This window comes from Vulpes lagopus, chromosome 24 (assembly GCF_018345385.1).
Source record: "Vulpes lagopus strain Blue_001 chromosome 24, ASM1834538v1, whole genome shotgun sequence".
NCBI lineage: Eukaryota > Metazoa > Chordata > Mammalia > Carnivora > Canidae > Vulpes > Vulpes lagopus.
In genome coordinates this window covers 50,534,822-50,549,133 of record NC_054847.1, presented here as the reverse complement: position 1 = coordinate 50,549,133, position 14,312 = coordinate 50,534,822, and the positions used below count along the sequence as shown (strand labels likewise).

Here is a 14,312-nt window from a genome sequence, read left to right as displayed (position 1 = left end):
GGTCCATCCATGAAATGGTCCACCCATCATCCACGGCTCTGGGGCTACAGTACATTTCTGAGACAGCAAGAAAGTCCCATTCTCTGCTCTATACTTAACAATTATTACATATCAATTTGAAACATGAAATTTTAATATTAACACTAAATTAATAAGCAGTTCACTAATTATTTAGTCCCAGGACCAGAGCCAGTGGTCTAATATTAAGCATTAATGAGTATATCCACAAGGATCTGGTATTTGAGAAACTGACCCATACACTTTGGAGTATGGAATTTTTTCCTGAGTATTCATCTCAGTTTGGATTCTAAGTTCACCTCACTGTTTGATACAACCTGCCTTGATTTTAAGTTATATGAAGTGCTAAGGAATTGAACAGAACCAGGTATTACTCAGAAAATAATGAGATGTTTCAAGATCATTCTGAACTTTATATTCTTATTTCTAAATTTCCATAGTGTTAGGATATTGCCGTGGTCAGCCTTCAATTTCAGCAGCTTTAGAGATAGAGCCACAGTGAGGAAGCAGATATTTGCACATTTAGACACATCCTGATATCTGGATAATGCAGTTATGCCGGCAATGAAACAAAGCATGATATATACTCATCAGAATGTGTGGAACTCTTGTTGGAATTGTGTGTTTTGTGGAATTGTGACTTCATTTCTACCACGGTACTGAAATTTGTCAAAATGTATTTTATTATAATGTGGCAACAGCAATAAATTCAGTTGCCAGATGCCATCTGTTCAACAGCTATTATAAACTGGAACCCCTGCATTTCTTCAACCAACCAGCAGGACTTAAAAAAAATTACAAAGTCATATTTTTAACCCCCCTCGAGCAATTAATTAATTAATTTCTTTTCTCTTTTTCTTTCTTTTTAACAAAAAATGATGACTAAATTTTATCTGCATTTCTGCATAAGTCATGTTCACTCTAGTAAATACAGGAAATCATTTTAAAAAATAAGATAAATTCAACTGCTATTATACCTTAGAGAGATCATCTCTGTTAAAGTAACAGTATATCTTAAGATGCAAATATATTCATACACGGTTATGATTATATTAAATATAAAGTATTGAACCATCTATATTTACTTACTGCAGTATAAGAATTTGCAGATCTTCTTAAATATTCTTTGGGGGTATTTTATTTATTTATTTATTTATTTATTTAGGGGGATATGTATTTTAATGAATACATAATATTCCACTGTATAGCTATACCATATTTTATTTAATAATTATCTACTTGATGAAGATAAAGTTAAGCCAACTTTTGTCTAAAATAAATTAGGCTTCAGTAAAATAATCAACTTTTAGCTGAATTGCTGAATATTCAATCATTTCATATTGAGTCATAGGGTTTATTTTTATATATAAATTTTGGGTCCCTGTAATATCCTTAATTATTAACTTAGGCTGGGCACTAAAATCTGAATCATTGGGGATCATTGGATTAAATGCTATAAGCTCTTTTAAGAATCAGTGCCAAACTGAGTTCCAGAAATTCCTTATCAATACATATTCCAATTAAAATAGCTATTTTATATGTTCATTTATATGTCCTTTGCCAGAATTTTTTAAAATTGAGTTTATTGTATATAGGCTGTGAGAATTCTATATACTAGAAAATTTTCCTACCATGTTTATGACAAAGACTTCATCTTAGATTTTTATTAATTTAGTTTAAAAATGTGTATGCAAGTCTAGAAAGTGGAAGATAGTCTTCTTTAATTTTTCTACTAAGTACTATTTATTGAAAGAAAGTTAAGGGGAGCCAGGGTGGCTCAATTGGTTAAGTGGCTGCCTTTGGCTTAGGTCATGATCTCCAGGTCCTGGGATCCAGCCTCACGTCTGGCTCCCTGCTCAGGGGGAGTCTGCTTCTTCCTCTGCCTCTCTCCCCAGTTTGTGCTCTTTCTCTCAAATAAATAAATAAATAAAATCTTAAAAAAAAAAAAAGAATGAAATTTATATTCTCCTACACTTTTCATAGCAGTTCTAGCATTTTATTTTTTACATTAACTGGTATACAGAACTATACTGAAACATAATGAAATGTTCATATGTTGCTTGTAATGTTCTTTCAGTTCTGACAAAGACACATTAGGATACACAACTTTTCTGCTCCCCAGAAAGTTCTTTTATGCCATTCTCCAGCTGCCCATGCCTCAGAAGCAACCACTGATATGATTTCTAATACTGTTTGTTATTTTTGCCTGTTTTAGTAGGTTCTTGTGAGCTAGGAACATCCGGCTTCAGGATATCACTAATTTATTCGCAGTTTGTTGCTTTCTATTTTATTTTTTATTTGCTTTATAATTTTTTTTAGATTTATTTTTATTTATTTATGATAGACATAGAGAGAGAGAGGCAGAGACACAGGCAGAGGGAGAAGCAGGCTCCATGCCGGGAGCCCAACACGGGACTCCAGGATCACACCCTGGGCCAAAGGCAGGCGCCAAACTGCTGAGCCACCCAGGGATTCCCTGTTTTATAATTTTTTGATGGTGCTTTTTGGATTAGCAAAGGTTTAAATTTGGATGAAGTCTAAGTTATTTCTTGTTATAGTTTGCTTACAGTGCTTTATAAAAGAAATCTTGGCCTATCTCAAAGTCCCATCCATCTTAAGTTGATAATGGAGTATAGTGTGAGGTAGGAGTTTGAGGTTCATTGTTTCCCATATATAGATCTCATCATTTTAAAACTATTCATTAAAGAAATTTTATTTTTCTTATTGAAATTACCAATGAGCTTGTGAAAGAAGACTTGGGTGTCCTTATCAAAAATTACTAATCCATATATGTATGGATCATTTTCTTTCTATTCTGTTCCATAGACTTTATCTATTGTCTGTCTTGATTGCTGTCAGCTTTAATAAATCCCCAAATTAGAAAAGGTATCCATTCCAACTTGGTTCTGTATTTTCAAGATAGTTTGGCTAGTCTTAGGCCTTTTTGTTCCAAATGCATTTTGAAATTGCCTCATCAAGTTCTAGAAAAAATTTGACTTCTAGGATTTTTATTGGGATGTGTCAAATCCATAGGTTAATGTAAGAAGAACTGACATCTTAACAGTATTGACTATCACAATCATAAACATAGTTTATCATTCCATTTATTTTGATATCTTTTAATTTCTCTCAACAACATTTAGTTTTCAGTGTAGAGGTCTGGTTATATACTTTGCCAGTTTTATCCCTGAGTATGGGATGGTTTTTGATGGTACTGTAAGGGATACTTTTGTATTTCATTTTATAGTTGCTCATTTCTAATATATATATGGATATGTGTGTAAAACTATATATATGTGTGTGTGTGTATATATATATATATATATATATATATATATATACTCTCTAAACTGTTTATACACACATATCTATATACAGAATTTTTTGCATATTAAATTTTTATACTGAAATATCACTGAGTTCACTTATATTTCTTACAGATTCCTTAGGATTTTCTAGGTACATAATCTTAGCTTCTTATTCTTTACCAATTTTTATGATTTTACTTTGTTTTCTTGTCATGTTACACAAATCAGAACCTAAAGTAGAATAATTAGAATCCCGAATAAAATTTGTGAGAAAAGATCTTTGTCTTATTCTCAATCTAATGAGGAAAGCATTCAATATCTTAACCTTCAAAAATTGTATTTTCTGAATGATTTTCATTGATGTCCTTCATCAGTTTGAGATAGTCCTCTTTTATTCCTAAATTTTTAAGAGTAGTTTTCATAAATGAATATTGTGTTTTATCAGATGCTTTTTATGGGTCAACCACAATAATCATATGATTTCTTCCTTTTTCTATTAACATAGCAAAAGATATTGATTGATTTCAGGAAATGTTTGCATTTCTGGTACATACCAATATTGATCACAGTGTATTATCTTTTCATGTAATACTTTGGTATTCCTTTTCTAATTTTTAAAATGATTTTGTACTTATATGCATAAAAGATATTTGTCTATAATTTTCTTTTCTTATATTGGCTTTGCTTGGTTTTAGTATCCGGGTTATAGTGGCCTCATAAAATGAGTTGTAGAGTAATTCCTCCTCTGAAAAAGTTTGCGTACGATTGGTATTGTTTCTTTAACTGCTTGATAGAGTTCAGCATTGCAATTATGTGAGACTAGGGTTTGTGTATGGGAAGCTGTATAATAATAATTTTAATTTCTTTTTTCTTTTTTTTCTTCTTCCTTCCTTCCTTTCTTTCTTTCTTTCTTTCTTTCTTTCTTTCTTTCTTTCTTTCCTCTTTCTTTCTTTCTTTCCTCTTTCTTTCTTTCTTTCTTTCTTTCTTCTTTCTTTCTTTCTTTCTTTCTTTCTTTCTTTCTTTCTTTCTTTTCTTTCTTTCTTTCTTCTTTCTTTTATTTCTTTCTTCTCTTTCTTTTAGAGAGGAAATGGGAAGGGGCAGAGTGAGAGGGAGAGAGAGAATCTTAAGTAGGCTCCACACCCAGCACGGAGTGCTGATACAGTGCTTGATCTCATGATCTCACAACCCTGAGATCATGACCTGAGACAAAATCAAGGGTTGGACACTGAGCCACCCAGGCATTCCAATAATTTTAATTTCTTTAATGGATATGGGCTCTTTAGCTGAGCCACCCAGGCACTCCAATAATTTTAATTTCTTTAATGGACATGGGCTCTTTAGATTTTCTATTTTTCCTTGAGTCAGTTTGGGTAATTTAAATCTCTATTAAGTGGTATACAATTAAATTATTTTTTTTAAATTAGATTATTTTTAACCCAACATGAGAAAGGCTATATTTTAATTAAAAAAAAACTTGTTAAAAATTTATTATCAATTTATTGTCAAATTATTAATGCTTTACTTTTATATTGTTTTATTTTGTATGGTTCCTAACCATTTCCTTTATATTTTTAAAAATATCTTTGTCCAGTGAAGTTCAAAGATTTTAGTTATGTATCAGATTTTATTTCTGAATCCTATAATCAGAGATAATATTAAAAAAATTTCCTTATGGCAGATGGAAATTAAAAACATATCCCACACTTTCCCCTCCAAGTTTAACATCTACTATATCCTGAACACTGGGAAAGGATACCGTACTACTGGAACTTTAAATTGTGCTCAAAGAAAAATATAGAGCTTTTCAAAATATATTAGAAAAATGAAAAGCTGAAAATTAATGATCAAACATCCATTTCAAGAGATTTGAAAAAGAACCTGCAATTAAACCCCAAACTGTGAAGCAATTCAAATGGAATAAGAGCAGAAATTAATACAATTTAAAACATAATGAAAAAAAGTCTACCAAATAGGTAAATCTCTGACAATGCTGATTAAGAAAAAAAGGCCACACATAACCCCTATGAAGTAAAAAGGGGCTATCATTATAATGTAAACAGGTATTAAGAAGATAACACAAGGATGCTGTGATTCAATTTATGTCAGTAATTCTGAAACTTTGCAAGAAATGACTAAATCCTAAAATCACTGCTAGAATTTTTGAAGCAAATTATAATTGAGTTTATTACCCGAAGCTTTCACATTTTAATGCACATTAGGGTCACTGAGGTTGTTAAAATATAGACATCTGGTCCCGAATCTTAGAGATGTTTCCTTTGTGGATATGGGTGGGGGCCCAGAATTTTCTTGCTTAGCAACAATCCTATGAGATACTATCATGATCATTTTCAAGAGTAGGAAACTGAGATTTAGAGAATTTCTGTCACTTGATCATGACTCTAGAGCTTAGAAGTGGAATAGAACTTGATGATACACTGAATTTGGCAACTTCTGTTGATCAGGTCCCATGTTGGAATTTTATGCTCTATGTTACTTTACTTTACTGTGTCTATGTTACTTTGCTTTACTGTGGTTTAAAAAAATAGTTCATCAAAACTTGGCTATTTCAAAGGGTAAAATCCCAGTATTATATATTGAATTCATTTAAGGTTTCTTTTCTTTTTTTTGTGTATGTTTGTATTTGTTTCTGTCAAAGGAAGACTCATTTAACCTAATCTGTGGTCAAGTTCAATTTTTGGAGCTTCCTCTCCTTTTCATATAGGCTGAATTGATATGGTCACAGGAGTCAACAGAGGAAATGGGAGTCCTCTTATCTGGCTTGTATGTCTCCACATCCCTGTGAAGTCACAGCACTCTGCTTTCCATGATATGGCAACTTCCACTTCCAGATAGTGTCTGAATCCAGTGTGGGCCCCCAGAAACTAGGCACCCCCTTCTAGGTCCCATTGGATTTTGAGACAGTTGAGGTTCTCTGACTTCTTACAACTCTCTCTGGGCATTCCTGATGTCTCCCCACTATTCTTCCCATGTTTGTCATCAAATCCAATTTAGAGATATCAAATTCTAGTATTTGATCTTGAAGAAATCTCCAATTTATATGAGGTGATATAAATGTGTGTCTGTCCGCTTGAATTCCCATTTTGGAAAAGGGAAAGGCAAGGTATTTACTTCTTACTCTCCATAAAACTTATTTTCAGTCTCTTTTTTCTTCTTGCCTGAGGCTCGGAGATACCAGTAATTCTGTATTCAACATTTTCCCCTCAAAAGCTTTTTCTTTCCCATAAGTAGGAATGCTTTTGAAATTTACATCTTTGCTCTCATTGTGTTTGTACAGGGAATCTTTCCAGGGCAAAGGAAACAGGATAAGGTCCTTTGTTTGGTATTTCAAGATAGTTCTTCCAGTATGCATCTCACTTTGCAATGCCATGGTTACAGTCTGACAAATGGATCAATTCAATTTGGCCATGTGCTAAGATAAGCACTATAAAGCGTCTTTGGTTTCCCTGATGCATTTATTGCAAAAAGAGTCAGAAATCTATATGGTATTGATCTTTATTCCATCATAGTGCATGTTGAAGACCACCAAATGAAGAAAGTGGTAATTTTAATCAAGTTTTGTTAATCATATACAATGTCAATCTCCATCTGATAGTGAAAATTAAAGCAATGCAACACTAGACTAGGCAAATAGTGTGTCCCATTCAAGATTTTGTGTTGCATTCATGAATATCATCTTATTCCTGATGGGGTAGCTGTTCCCATCACCTTCACCTTTCAGTATTCCCTATAGATAATCACCTTCATTGGCCATAGTGGCATTTTCAATTGTGTTTCATGCAAGGTAAGTTACGCAGGGTGTGAATAAGTGTTATGTGCAGAAAGAGACACATAGAAAACTGAGTTTGGAAAATGTTATGTTATACAAAATTAAACCAGATCTTTACTATAGAGCATCTCAATAACTTTACTCTGTTAAGGCATGTTGTGACCATCATACAGAATTGGTATTAGTTTCCTAGATCTGCTGTAACAAAGTACCAGAAACTAGGTGGCTTAAAACAACATAAACTTGGGGTGTCTGGGTGGCTCAGTTGGTTGGTTAAGTATCTGCCTTCAGCTCAGGTCATGATCCCATGGTCCTGGGATTGAGCCTCACGCTGGGCTCCCTGCTCAGTGGAGAGTCTGCTTCTCCCTCTCCCTCTGGCCCACCCCCTGCTTGTGCTCAGGCTTTCATTCTCTCAAATAAATAAATACATAAATAAATAAATAAATAAATAAATAAATAAATAAATAAATAAAATATTTTAAAAAAGCCCCATAAATTTAAGATCTCATAGTTCTAGAGGCTAAAAATCTGAAATTAAGGTGTTGGCTGGGCCATGACCTCTCTGAATGCTCTAGGAGGAGAATCCATCTAGCTTCTTCTGGCTCCAGGTGTTTTCTGGCAATCTCTGACCTTCCTTGGTTTCTGGATGTGTTACTGCAGTCACATGACCATCTTCTTATCATGTGTCTTTACATTCTCTTCCCACTGTGCACGTCTGTCTCTGTGTCCAAATTTCCCCTTTTCATAAGGATGTACTATAGGTCATATTGGATTAGGGTCCATTCTAATGACTTCATTTAAACTCGGCTATCTTTGTAAAGACCCTATTCCAAATAAGGTCATATTCTGAAGCATTGAGGGCTAGGACATCAAAATATCTTATTTTGGGGAAGGGACAATTGAGCCCACAACACTGATATATAGTAGTAATTCACTCCACGATAAACTCATTTCTAAGAGCATGTAGTAGTAGGAGTGGTGGTAGTAGTAGAATTTCCTGGAACTCACTTTGGGAAATACTACAGTATGTGTATAGCATTTTAGAAATTCAAACACAGGCATAAGTAGGTTCTTTTCCCCATGCAAAACTTGGTTTTGCTCAGGGTTATTCTATGGACAAAAAAATAAACTTGGAAAACTTTTCATTACTGGTTATAAAGAATGTGTATAAGATTATGTGTATATGAGTATGATTTATCCCAGGTCATTTTTGAAAAATTGGGGAAAAGAACCTTAAAGTAGGAAGACATTTATTGTTACTGTTGTCCTTGTTTTGTCATTTGTTGGTCATTTTCTACGTGAGTAAGGTCCTGCATATACTGGCTTTAACGATTGATGGGCATTAAGGATTCCAGACTTGCCTGATTGAAAAGGCTTGTTTGGAGGAATAAAAAATAATTTTAAAAAAGAAGAAAGTAGTCTGTTCTGTTTAGAATTGAGCATACCTATACCACAGCATTTTCCTTTTGTTTTTATTTTATCATGCACTTATTACACTTCAGATGGTAGATTACATAATTTTTTCCTCAATTCTTCATTTCCTCTTCATAGTAGAAATAAGTTCTAATTCATGTCATGGCCTCACCGGTGGAGAGTCCCGCTGGCCTCCTCACTTTGGGTTTGGCCATAGGGTTTGCTTTGGCCAATGGAATATCAGTGGGCATGACACATGCAGAGGCTTATTTTGTGTTGCAAGTTTGGGCTTGCTTGCTTGGACTACTGTTTTTTTGTTTTGAGAACATGCCTTGGGTAGCCATTAGTGTAAGGAGGATAAAATACATCACGGAAAAGACATGGATACCAACCACATGCAGCTTGGGGCTGAATCTCAGCAGCCCCCAGCCTGAGTCAGCAGAATCCTGGCCAACCCATCTGTGCATGAATAATAAAGATGCACTTCCAGGTCTGTGCTATTGAGATTTTGTGTGTCAAGTAACGCAGCACAGCATTATTTTAAAACACAATGATCTATGCACCTTGTTTACAAGGTTTATCTCCCTCACTACTCCATGAGCTTCTTAAAAGTAATGACCATGTTTTATAGAATTCTACATTTCTTCAGCTTAGTTCTTGCATATCATAACCTCAAAATGTTTGATCGGTGAATACTGAATCAGTGAATGACATACGAGAGTGTCTGAGTGGAATGTAAGAAGCATGGTTACTATGGCAACCCAGGTAAATAATTTAGAAAAAAACACTGGAATACTGTGGAGCATTGCTTCTGGAGGAAGGTATACACATTCTTAGGCTAACAGTAAAAATCTGTACCAGCTCTAGTCCTTTCATAAACAGGGACACCAGTTCCTAGATAAAATCAAGCCTTCAGATCTGACTCTGCATTAACCGGATGGCAAAGTCTGAGGTTACTTTTCCATTTTGTTCCAAATGGCGATCTCTTGCATCAACAGCAAACTGGACATACCCTCGGAGTCCACATCTAACAACTGCAGGTATTTCCTACAGGTGAGTTCCTTCTTGGTTATGATGCTTACTTCTGCTATTACTGATTGACATGTAATATTTGTTTTCTAAAATTGCTATTATGTAGAGTGAATCCTTTGTAAAGGACCATTATTGTAACACTGTACGTTCTAACCTCAGTGTAGGCTATCTTAAATATTACAGAAAGATGTGAAGATTCTAGAAGTTGTAAGAATTTAAAGTTAAGAGGCATCTGGGTGGCTCAGTCAGTTAAGTACCTGTCTTTGGCTCAGGTCATGTTCTCGGGATCCTGGGATCAAGCCTCGAGTCAGGCTGCCTGCTCAGTGGGGAGTCTGCTTCTTTCTCTGTCCCTCCCCTCATGCTCAAGCTCTCTCTCTATCTCTCTCTCAAATAGATAAATAAAATATTTAAAAAAAAGAATTTAAAGTTCAATTTGACCTAATATGCACTTTCTTGTGGCAGTGTTATTTAAAGTCTAAGAATAAGTTTGTGTGTGTGTGTGTGTGTGTGCACTTGTGTGTGTTTACTTTCCCCTAAACCATGTGGGTTCTGGGTCAATACGAAAGCAGCTGACAGCTCTAGATAAAGATGATTATAGCGAAGAATTTAATCGATAACCACTTTTATCTCAGCAACACACATTACACCTTTAAAAATTATTTGCACAAATGTTTATTCTTAGCTAGTCTCAGAGTAAATAAGACCAAGTGGTGTGAAGAGCCAGAAAAATATTAGAGGAGAAGAAGCAATTCTGAATGTCAAAAAAAAAAAAAAAATGCTGTGGTCAAGTGTGAGTGGTGAGTCCTTCCTTGATGATAGGATACCACAAGATTACCTCAAGCCACAATGATGTAATTTCTGACATCAATTCTGCTGGCAAACCTATCTTATCTCTTAAAAGAAATTTCAGATTAAATCCAAGCACATCATTGATAAAATAGTAACATAATGTTTCTGATGAAGAATATATTATACAATTTAATATTAAAATGCCTTAAGGAAAAAAACAGAATCTGTAATGACAAATCTTTCAAATCTGTACATATTAATGACTCAAACATGTATTTGGAAGTGAAGGATTCTTTTTAGGAAGCGTTATGCCTGAAGAATCTGGAATAGTGATTGAAAGACAAGAAAAGACACCTTTAAAGGATAATATTATTTGAAAGACTTTAATTAGCTAGCCACAACAATAAATACTTTCCCTCCCCATAGTAAAATGAACAGGAGTACTGTCTTTAGGAATAGATGAGTCCCTAAAGCAATCATAGGGCCCCCAGAGCTCAGACTGAAGTTGGCCGAAGAGCATTCTTAGTCTTCACCTGAGAAATACTGATATTTATTTCAGGAGGGATCCTAAAATGGAATTATCATATTTATGGGGGAAGTTGGTTGGTTAGCAAGTGAGAAAATCAAGGTATGCAAGTAACAAATTGCGTCCATCTGTGTGTGTTTCTCTCTCAGGCAGCAAGGATGTAGATATATACATAAATACTGAAATTTTTGGGCTAACGATAGTAAAACCTATAATCTTAATATTCTGTCAAGATTTATGCTTTTCATTTTCTCCTATACTATGAGTGACTATTTTAAAAGTTTCAGCAAGCCCAGTGGGCCAAGAAGAAAGAAAAGGTGTTATTACCTGGACTCAAGGCATTTTTATTTATTTATTTATTTATTTATTTATTTATTTATTTTATTTATTTATTTTTAGTTTTTTGACTCGAGGCATTTTAAAGGAAGTGTACACAGACCTGAAGAGCCTGGAGTGATGGCCATGCCTATGGCATTGGGACCCGAAGAGAAATACTCCCATGTGAAAGGTGATTTCTAGGGAAAGGAGATCCTTCCATCTACAAAGTTTCCTTTTAATGCTGAACACTAAACATGTTCAGTGACTAAAAGTCTCAGCGATCATTAGTGTGTCTGTGTGCTTAAGTAAGTTTGCTGATCTCCTTATAGGGTACCATGTACTTTTAGGGGGTCGCTTAAAAGAATCAAACACTACCTTCTCCAACTAAATCACTGCTCATAACTTTCTAAAATTTATTTTTAAAAAGCACATATATCCCTTTGTATGAAGTTAGGACTATTAAACAAAGTAAATCTAAGAAAGCCATTTATGGCATTGAATGTTATTATAATTTCAGATCTCTTGTATACACAGGAATTATTTTGAATTTGTTCATTTTCACTTGTACTTAAAAATACTTATGCCTTTTTTTTTTAACTGAATTAAGCATGAGGGTTAGTCTTTATTTTGCATCACCTCACTAAACCATCATGAGTTAATTTTCACTCAGCAGAAAACTAAAATCAGAAGAGAGTTAGTCACTTTTCTGAGCTAAGTAAGGGGTGTAGCACGCATTCAGACCAGCCAGAAAAGTTGCCTTGGCAGGCCATGTCTGCTCCTGCTATATATCTCAGCAAATTATTCTGACATTATTATGAAATTAAAAATACACCCATAATAAACCAGAGGAGTACACTATCCATTGGTCCTGTTGGAAACCATATACAACCCCAAATCTTTAAAAGCATATAGTTCACACTAAATGAGTCACACAATGATGTTCCCACCCACAGGCCTGATGTATTCCCTTTCTTCGTATTTCCTTGATATGGTACTTGACGAATGTTTATTGGTAAGAGTTTCTTTCCTTCTTAAACGGTGGATGAGCAGCATGCTTTGAGCAGCACGATTGTGGATGTCCTGCATGTGGCACAGCTCTTAGGAAACAGATCAGAGAGATGAAATAAATTCCAGAGAGTATGGGCAAGAATGGAATATGAAATGGAAGCTGGACGATGAGCTAGAGAAATGCCTCTGTGACTTTCTGAAAACTGCCAGCATAACGAAAGTGTCGTGCTCACATGTGTTTGTAGCCAATTAACAGGGAAAACTTGTTGGTTTTTTTTTTCTTCAGGTAGCAACAAGCAAAAAAATAATGCTTTTTTTTAATGGGCCACAAAGACCGTGATAAGTTATTAGCACATTATTAGTCATAACAAGATCATGATCTCCAAGTGCTATCCTGGTGCACTTTTACAAACTGTGTTGTCTGATTTATAAGCCACAGATAATTCCAGAATCTCTTTTTAATAATTAATGTCAAGCTTCACTGATGTCTCTCAACCTTTTCAAAAACACTGGCCATCAAAAATTTGCAACATTGAAAAGTTTCTATTTTCACACGATTAGGTCATCTAGTGATGATTATAATTATTTTTAAAAATAAAGAAAAAGGAGCTCATCACATTGCTCTGATTTCATGATTTAGAGATGCTAGTCAAGACCATGCAGATTTTCAGAAATGCCTCTTATGCTAGAGAACAGTATATAGTAAGTCAATAATGCATATCACATAAGCCTCAATTTTATTATACCTCAAATTTATTATTTCATCATTGCATACTTATAGTATGCTATGGACTGAACTGTGCCTTCCTAAAATTCATTTGAAGCTCTAACCTCTAAGGTGACAGTATTTAAGAGATGGAATCTCTGGGAGTAATTAAGTTTAGATGAGGTTATGAGGGTGGACCCCCTCAATAATGGGATTAGTACCCTTACAAGAAGAGACATAAGAGAGCTTTCTCTCTCTCTCTCTTTCTCTCTCTCTCTCTTTCAGCCATGTGGGGACACAGTGAGAAGATGGCTGTCTGCAAGTCAAAAGGAGGATCCTCACTGGAAACCGACCCTTAATCTTGGGTTTCTAGCCTCCTGAATTGTAAGAAATTAATTCCTGTTGTTGAAGCCACGCAGTCTAGGGTACTTTGTTCCAGCAGCCCGAGCTAAGGCCTAATATTAGCCAAAGTCCCTAAAAATCTATTTACAAGTAACAGGACAGACCAATTTGTGGATTAAGATTCTAATTCTACAGCAACTCTCAAAGAAGAAAATGTAGAAATCTACATTCAAAACTTAATATCTATTGAGTTACCTTATTTAGTAATTTATTTAGATATACTGCAATGTCACAGTGCAAGAAGTCAGGACACCTGCATTGTACCTTTGTATTTTCTCCCAGTTGCTATGCAACCTGGGGAAAGCCTCTTCACAGTTACTGATCGGTTTACTTTCTTTTCAAAATGATTGGTCTGAAACATTCCTACGGCCCTTTCTGGTCTCAAAGTTCTACAACTCTTAGTGCACTTTATGTAACAGAAAGCAACTTTTACTCACCATTTTGTTCTCGCTGTACTCCTGCGGCCAGAAGATCAGGCTCACCAAGGCTGATGTCGTTCAGCCGGGTCCCCAGACACTCCATGCAGAGGTGCTTGCACCACTCCTCGGCCTCCAGCTCTGGAAACGAACACACACCATCCAAGTTAGGCAGTGCTGTGCAGATATGCCAGAGGAAGATCACTTCCTGAACCTTCTTTCAAGGTAGGTGGTAAGAGTTAAAAAAAATCTTAACCTTAAGAGAACAACAACAACAAAAAACAAACCTATATTCAAGAAATGAAAAAAATCCCCACAATTATTTCCCATGGGCTGACATTATAAAATTATATTTTAAAGTGATTTCAAGTTACACCAATGTACTTTATCTTATTTACAAATAATAGTCTGAGAATGTTGTTTCCCATCCAGTATATTTTGCATTGATTTAATTTTTAGAGGGCAAGTACTTAGAAAAATTATTATTTTAGATATTAGTTATATTATAATATTTAGATATTAAAATATTAAATATTAATTATATCATATCATACTAAAATATAGGTTTTTAAATTTTAGACATTGTCTT

At 34.7% G+C, this 14,312-nt stretch overlaps 1 protein-coding gene across 2 annotated transcripts in view; it reads right to left on the bottom strand.

Moving 5' to 3' along the window:
- The window catches only part of DOK6 (docking protein 6), a 398,908-nt gene that overhangs the window by 181,704 nt on the left and 202,892 nt on the right, over positions 1 to 14,312 (bottom strand). For both annotated transcript variants that reach the window (XM_041739589.1, XM_041739588.1), the window contains exon 4: positions 13,745 to 13,864. In XM_041739589.1, the coding sequence (XP_041595523.1) occupies positions 13,745 to 13,864 (120 nt within the window). The remainder of the gene's footprint in view (positions 1 to 13,744; positions 13,865 to 14,312) is intronic.